The 7,581-nt window shown below is 33.8% G+C and overlaps 1 protein-coding gene across 1 annotated transcript; it reads left to right on the top strand.

The window, feature by feature from the left end:
- Nucleotides 1-2,623: 2,623 nt before the first annotated feature.
- Nucleotides 2,624-7,194, top strand: LOC136063193 (ankyrin repeat-containing protein BDA1-like). Its single transcript, XM_065763211.1, has 2 exons — nt 2,624-3,119; nt 6,908-7,194. Exons 1-2 carry the CDS (start codon nt 2,624-2,626, stop codon nt 7,192-7,194), a joined length of 783 nt encoding a protein of 260 aa, XP_065619283.1.
- Nucleotides 7,195-7,581: the final 387 nt, after the last annotated feature.

Genomic DNA, 7,581 nt, shown 5'->3' with positions numbered 1-7,581 from the left:
TCTCATAGGGGGCCCTAGGCGGTGGCCTAAGTGGCCTAGGCCTAGGGCCGGCCCTACCTCTACTTCAAATCCTCTATTTCCTGTGCAAAAAAAATTAAATTAAAAAAAAAAAAAAAAAAAAAAAAAAAAAAAAAAGCACCGCCAATAAGTGTGGAGTTTCCCAATCCCAAAAGAAACTTAGAAGTCTTCTCTCTCTTTTTCTTTATTTAAAAAAATAAATAAATAAAGGAGTACTTTTTGAGTAGAAGTGTCATCTTTAGATGTCTAAAATAGTCTAATAAAAAATTGAACTTTTTTTTTTCAATTTATTGGCGTCATGTCTAAAATAGTCGTATAAAAACTGGACAAAATTTAAAGATTTAGAGTAACTTTTTTTTTAATCCATTAAACATGCGCAGATCAACTTAGAGAGGTTGAATATACCCGTAAATGAAAATATATTAGACCCTCTAAATGGAATACAAATCTTTTGTACCATTTTTTGTATTTTACTTTATATTCTATTAATCATGACTTGCCATATATTTGTTTGACTTTTCTTATAAAATAGCCAAAGTTTAAAGTGAAAAAACAAATAAGCACATGACAAGTTGCGATTGGTGAAACATAAAATGGAAAAAAAATGTGGTACAGAGAATTTGTATTCCTCTAAATGAGGCAACATGCATGCTAGATATATGAATGATGCTAATAAGAAAATCATACTCCAATATACTTATAAACTAGTCGCTAACTTATAAATTAGTCTCTAATCCATGCGATGCACGGGATGATTAAATAAGTTTTAATAGTATTTAGTTTGTTTGAAGTTTTTAAATACATTAGACCTGGACCGTTCAAGAACCGTTGAAAGAGAGGTTCAAGATTTTGAAAATTAGGCTAAAGTTGAACTGAGATCAAACTATAATGACATCATAACTAATTTAAAGAATTTTTTTAAAAGATAAATAAATAAATCAAATTAGTAAAAGTCGAAAAATTGACTAAAATAACCAAATAAATATTGAGATTTATATTTGAAGTTTATTTTTTATATCATAACTTTCATAAGACAAATATGAAATATTAAATTATAAGCAAACATGATTTATATATCAAGTTTCTTAATCAAGTGAGTTAATAACATAATAGAAATTGTTTTAATTTAGTGAAGAGATGAAATGTATATATATATATATATATACACACACTCGACATATTTGCAAGCCTATATTTAAATTAATCTTAAGTTATGCCTAACAGCCTAAGTCCATTTTTTACTGCCCAATTCCATTTAAATGGTCAACTATTATGAAATTAAAAAAAATAAAATAAAATCGTAAAATCTGGAAGAGTGGCAGACTTGCCAATTAAAAATTGGTTAAATACTAATACAAGGTCCAAGCAAATGGTCGGCGCCCAACATTTGGTACAAGTGAAAGAAGAGAGTGTTCCCACTTTACACTTTGACAGTCATGCATTTACTGGCTAGTGGGAGACCGCGTAAAAAAAAAAAAAAAAAAAAAAAAAAAAAGGTTCATTTTCATCATCTGCAAAGAATAGCAGAGAAACGGCAAAAAGCAGAAAGAAAGAAAAAAATAAATAAAATAATGGAGATGCAAGCTCAATGTCTGACAGCATCTCACCGTAGTTGAAAAGCTTCACAATGGCTGCCAAATTTTGGGGTAAAAATTGAAATATTAAAAAAAAATGGAAATATAGGAAAAAAAAAATGAATTTTATAATTTTTCTCTATTTTTATGAAGTCCCAAAGCATTGAGTAATGCTAAAGATAGTACAACTTTAAATACATGGGTCTTACAAATAGAGTAATGCTATAATTTTACAAATTATTTAACAACATGTTTACAAATTGTTGTTGTGGCCAAATTCTTACTAGTTCTCATCAGAACTCACTAATAACATCACTTTTTTATTTATCTATAATCATTCACCACATCATCCGTTTGTAAAAATTTTGTAAAAGAATTTGTATCTCTAGCATTTTCCCTTACAAATATATATGTCACTAATCGCAAGAAATAATTCAGATAGGAAAATGCTTGAAATATCATTAATTTTTTTTGAAAATTTTACAAATTGATGTGACAATTAATATGATATGTGGACGTCAATAACCTATTAAATGTATTTTTAATTATTTTTTGTGATTAATGATACATCTTTGTAAGTCTCATGTTGTAAAATTTATAATATTTCCAACATCATTCATTCAAATATTTGTTTATTATCTTCTTGAAGTGTCACTAATCACATTCATTTCTAGTTAAATATTATTTAAGTGATAATAAAAAAGCCCCATTTAAATATATTGCCTTAAGCCTCCAAATTTGTTGGACCTCCCCTGTAGAGGGAGTGTCTTTCTATCACAAATGAGAAAGACTGTTATGATATAGAGAAAGAATAAATAGTAACCTAAAATATATGCTACTCTAAAACCACGTAGGAATAAGAATCTAAAACATACTGATGTTTTAATTAGGTGACTTGCTGGAGATCTTCGAAACTAATTAGGATGAGGTGGTAATATTGGCTTTGTTGTATGCAGCACTACTAATTCAAGGCACACATCAAGAAGTTCAGACCAAGAAAAACCCTGCCTTATATAGCACCCTTTTCTAAAATGGATGAGAGGATGAAACAGGCTGCTGAAAGTGGAGATATTAATGCCTTGCACCAATTAATTGAAGAAGATGTAAATCTTTTGGATCACATTGACCAGGTACCATCTGTTCAAACTCCTTTACACATAGCAGCGTCTGTTGGGCACATCCTCTTTGCCACGAGTATGATGATATTAAAGCCCTCATTTACTCGAAAACTAAATCTAGATGGGTTAAGCCCTATTCACCTTGCTCTACAAAATAGGCATATCGAGTTGGTGCATCAGCTTCTACATATTGATGGGGATCTTGTTCGTGTCAAAGGAAATGGGTGTATCACTCCTTTGCATTATGTTGTAGCAACAGGTGATCAACACATTGATCTATTGGACAAATTTCTATTAGTCTGTCCTGATTCTATTACAGATGTGACGGTGCGAGATGAGACGGCTCTACATATTGCCTTAAAAAATGACCAACTCAAGGCTTTCAGATTCTTGCTGGGATGGCTAGGAAGTAATTTCTTTGAACAACTCAGTAATTGTTCTCCTCATTCCAGCTGGGTACATTAATTTCTTTGTAATCGATGCCTACTTCCTCTGGCTCCAAATTGGTCAATTATTTCAGTTTTTCTTTCAGCCTTGATTTCTGCAATCTTACTAGCGAATTTTCCCTCTTTGTAAAGAGTCAGGCTAAGTGGTTTGTGGTTTCAATCATTGGAGAAGAATTGATGGGAAAAAATAATAATATTAGCTGACCTTGGAGCTGTATGAATCTGTAATGTGTGTCAATTTTTATTTTTGTTTCTTCAATAATAAGATTTAGTCTATGTTTCTAAGGGCATAGTTGAAATACCCAATGTTGTCTATGAATATAATGTATATTGCAATAAAGCAGTGTGATTGCATAGCATTACTTAACTTTTGAATTTATAATCAAATTTCTCACATACCTTATATGTTAGTGTGATTGGTTCTGAAAGCTCCAGATATTATTGGGTGGTTTAAATTTCAATAAGATCATGTTTTGGAAGCATAATATCTTAAGTACCGCCTGTCTTGCTATTCAGTGTAAGGGTATGCATTCAGTTATAGTACTCCCAAGCAGCAAAGCAGTGTCTTGTTTGTGTAATGGAATGGGAACTCTAGCTGGTCCATGAGGCAGTTGTGCTGGACTATCAATTGTTAAAGAAGTAGATGACAAATGTGAGAATTTGATGAAAGAAATTCTGTATTGCATTAAGGAGCATATGAAAGTACATCAGATATTTTATACACACTCAAGGAGCAACAAACTTCTACCTAACTCCAAATTATACGGATCTAACTTCTACAACCAATCAATCATTTACACGTGTACATAAATAGAAACTACCAATTAAGCTAATCCTAAACTACAAGTAGCATAGTGTATTGATCAAATAGATCTCTGTCGTTTATGCAGCAGGCAGAATAGCTTCACTTCCAGTGCTCTGTTTCAGTCCTCTGCCTCTCTGCCTGGCTTGTCTGTGTTGTGCAACTTCTTGATTCTTCTTCATGCTCATTCTTTAACTTCATCCTTTCAACAAAAAAATGAGGCAGTTGTGCTGGACTATCAAAATCAAGTGTTGACCCTATAGTAAGAGTTAGATATATTTCCCTATGACTTCTTGACTTGAAGGTAGTCTGACTTGCCCAGGATTAGCTCAGAAACATCCTGGTGACTATAATAAACTCCATAAGGATATTTGGTGTCAACATCTATTTGATTATGTGTCAGATTGTAGGAGGTCTGCTCTATGCCAGTGAAATGGAGCTGAAATTTCCCCTCTCATAACTTTCTTCGGACATGATAGAGAATAGGTTTCTCCCAGAATCTAAGACTTGGGTTGGTAAGATTGTATTGGTTGGTTCGTTGAAGCTAACCCATATGATGCTTTAGTTTGTGCTTGTTATCACAAAATTCCCAGTGTCTAGCGTGCTTTAGAGGACGATGTACAGCCGAAGTCGGTGTCGTTTCACTTAGTGCTTAATAAAGAAAACGGTGCCGTTTTTATAATTAGCTTAGCTTATTAACGCACTTATCCACATGGCGTGGTTCTGATGAAGCCGTTATTTGTGATTGAGTGGTCGTTACAAGCGCGGGAAATTATGTTTTAGTTTGTTAGGTTGTTCCAGCTGTAATTAGTTTCAGTTACCACATTTCTCTGTAATTAGTTTGTTAATTTCTTTGTAATAAATGCCTAGCTACTTCCTTTGGTTTTGTTATTTTTGTTAAGTACTCTTGACCATAATCCCAGGCTCCAGATTGGTCGAGTATATCAGTTTTTCTTCCCGCTTGGAAAAGAGTCAGGCATCCGCTTAACTTTTTAAGATTGCAAGATTCAGCTCTAAGCGGTTTGCGGATTCAATCATGGGAGAAGAATTGATGGGAAGCAAAATATTAGCCGACCAATGTGTCTCAATTTTTACTCTCTTTTTTCTTTGATAATAAAATTTAGTCCATGTTTCTAAGGGCATAGTTGAAGTACCCAATGTCATCTATGAATATAATCTATATTGCAATAAAGCAGTTTGATTGCATAGCATTAATTAATTTTTGAATTTATAATCAAATTTCTCACATATCTTGTGTTAGAACCATATCTTTACGCCTTTGTACATCTGTAAACTTTAAAAACTATAACAAGAAAAGTTTTGATTCATGTATTTGCCAACATAAAATAAAATAAAATATTCTGCGTTAACAATATAGACAACATTTAATCTATTGATAAGGTATATTTTCAAAATATTATTTCATTCAAAATTTATAAGGCGGTGTAACATTAAGTAAGAGTTAACAAGAGCAGCATGCTAATTAAACATAGAAGTTGTTACATCTTACACAAACCATATCAATTTAATTGGTTTACAAGAGTAACCTGCCAATACTTTTGGGTCATGGAAGGTGGGGGCAAATGATGTAATTTAGTTGGGCTCCTCAATATTTGAAAGCTCTAAAATAGTTTCAGGTGCTCTAAGGGTCTAATTTGAATGAGATCATGCTTTGGAAGCATAAATTTATAGCGAAAAAATAGCAGTCATACCTGTATTGGTTGCATTCATAGTTTGAACTTCTAAAAAAGAGTAAATTATACTTCAAATTGGAGTGAGTTGAAACACTGTTGGCCGGGTCGTAATTCACATACTAAATTATGTTCAGTTTCAAACTCCAATTATCCATAAACATTTTCTCATCCTCATAGGCGACAAACAGAACAAACTGAAGTGTCATCTCAGTTTTCTTTAATGCGATTTTTCTGTATAAAATCAAAAGAAGAAAGTGGCATGGAATTTCATGGATTTTATCAACTGCAGCCTGCCCGGCAAGTTGTGGTGAAGCTTCAGTGTAGGGATATTAATTCGGTTCTAAAACTCACGAGAAGCAAAGATTTGACTTTTAACAGTTAAAGAAGCAGATGACAAATGTGTAGGCTTTTAGATCAGTGTACTATTTTTTAAACTTCTTGAAGGTTGGACAATAGAGTTTCGCTTAAAGCAAGTTCTTTTAATAATTTAAGGCTAGAATGTGTTAAAGGAAGTAACTCAGAGCGCACAAGATTCAAAACTAAGGAAGAGGATGAGTAACGGCTATTTTACCAATGGTCAAATGTCAAAGGCCAAAACGGTGCCGTTCCACTTAAACCTATTGTGTTTAATGAAGTGGTGAAACGGTGACGTTTGTATTAATCAGAATTCATAACGGTGGTGCTTTGGACTTTGGCTCTCCTCCTCATCCAGACTTCTTTCCAGAATTGCTCTGTTTCTTGTTCAAGTCTGGAGTAGCTACAGAGTTATTCTTCAAGCTCTGGTTCTTAGCGGTTAACCCAATAAATAGAGTGCTTTGTAATGTATGAGTCAAGCTTGCATAACCAAAATATTTTAATTCAGAAATATCTCTCTCCCACTTTCTTCCACTCTGTTACAACTACAATTGTTATTTTCCGCCGTTGCTGAACCTTTGCAAGCTCAAAATCATTAACGGTATCAGAGCCAAGATCCATGGCTTCAACAACACCTCAAGACACTGCTCAGTCCTCACATATTGCTCATTCAACAACACCTCAAGATACTGCTCAGCCCTCACATACTACTCATTCAACAACCTCTCATTCATCAGTAGCTCAATCTCCACTACTGTTACTATCTAAAATGTCAAACCTCATGTCAATCAAGTTAGACTACACTAATTACATTCCATGGAAGCACCAGCTGAGTACAATACTGGAAGCCTACTCTTTGATTGAGCACATTGAAGGTACTTTAATAATTTATTGCTTGCAGTTTGGTTTAAGAAAATAAAAGTTGAAACCATAGTTTGGTCTGCAAATGGCAATAAACCAGCACCAGAAGGTTCTGAACTGAAGCTGAATAGCTACAATGAGTTTGTTCTCAATGACCCTCAAGGCATAGAATTATGGAAGGTTCAAACGAATGGTTCTAAACCTAGTTGCATAGCTATGCTAGCTAATGGAAACTTGGTGATTAGAGACAAGTATAATAATCCTATATGGGAGAGCTTCAAAGAACCTACTGATACAATTTTGCCAGGGGATACTACACAAGCCTAGCAATTGAACCTTTGCAAGCTCAAAATCATTAACGGTATCAGAGCCAAGATCCATGGCTTCAACAACACCTCAAGACACTGCTCAGTCCTCACATATTGCTCATTCAACAACACCTCAAGATACTGCTCAGCCCTCACATACTACTCATTCAACAACCTCTCATTCATCAGTAGCTCAATCTCCACTACTGTTACTATCTAACATGTCAAACCTCATGTCAATCAAGTTAGACTACACTAATTACATTCCATGGAAGCACCAGCTGAGTACAATACTGGAAGCCTACTCTTTGATTGAGCACATTGAAGGTACTTTAATAATTTCTTGCTTGCAGTTTGGTTTAAGAAAATAAAAGTTGAAACCATAGTTTGGTCTGCAAATGGCAAT

This window comes from Quercus suber, unplaced genomic scaffold (assembly GCF_002906115.3).
Source record: "Quercus suber isolate HL8 unplaced genomic scaffold, Cork oak 2.0 scaffold_20, whole genome shotgun sequence".
Lineage (NCBI taxonomy): Eukaryota > Viridiplantae > Streptophyta > Magnoliopsida > Fagales > Fagaceae > Quercus > Quercus suber.
Note: the sequence above shows the minus strand (reverse complement) of the source record. Positions and strands in the feature narration are given on the sequence as shown.

Excerpts from the sequence above, each read along its gene's own strand:
- LOC136063193 (XM_065763211.1), top strand. The coding sequence starts at position 2,624 with ATGGATGAGAGGATGAAACAGGCTGCTGAAAGTGGAGATATTAATGCC. Across the intron at positions 3,120-6,907 it reads CTTGCTGGGATGGCTAGGAA|TTTGGTTTAAGAAAATAAAA; the intron begins GTAATTTCTTTG and ends TATTGCTTGCAG.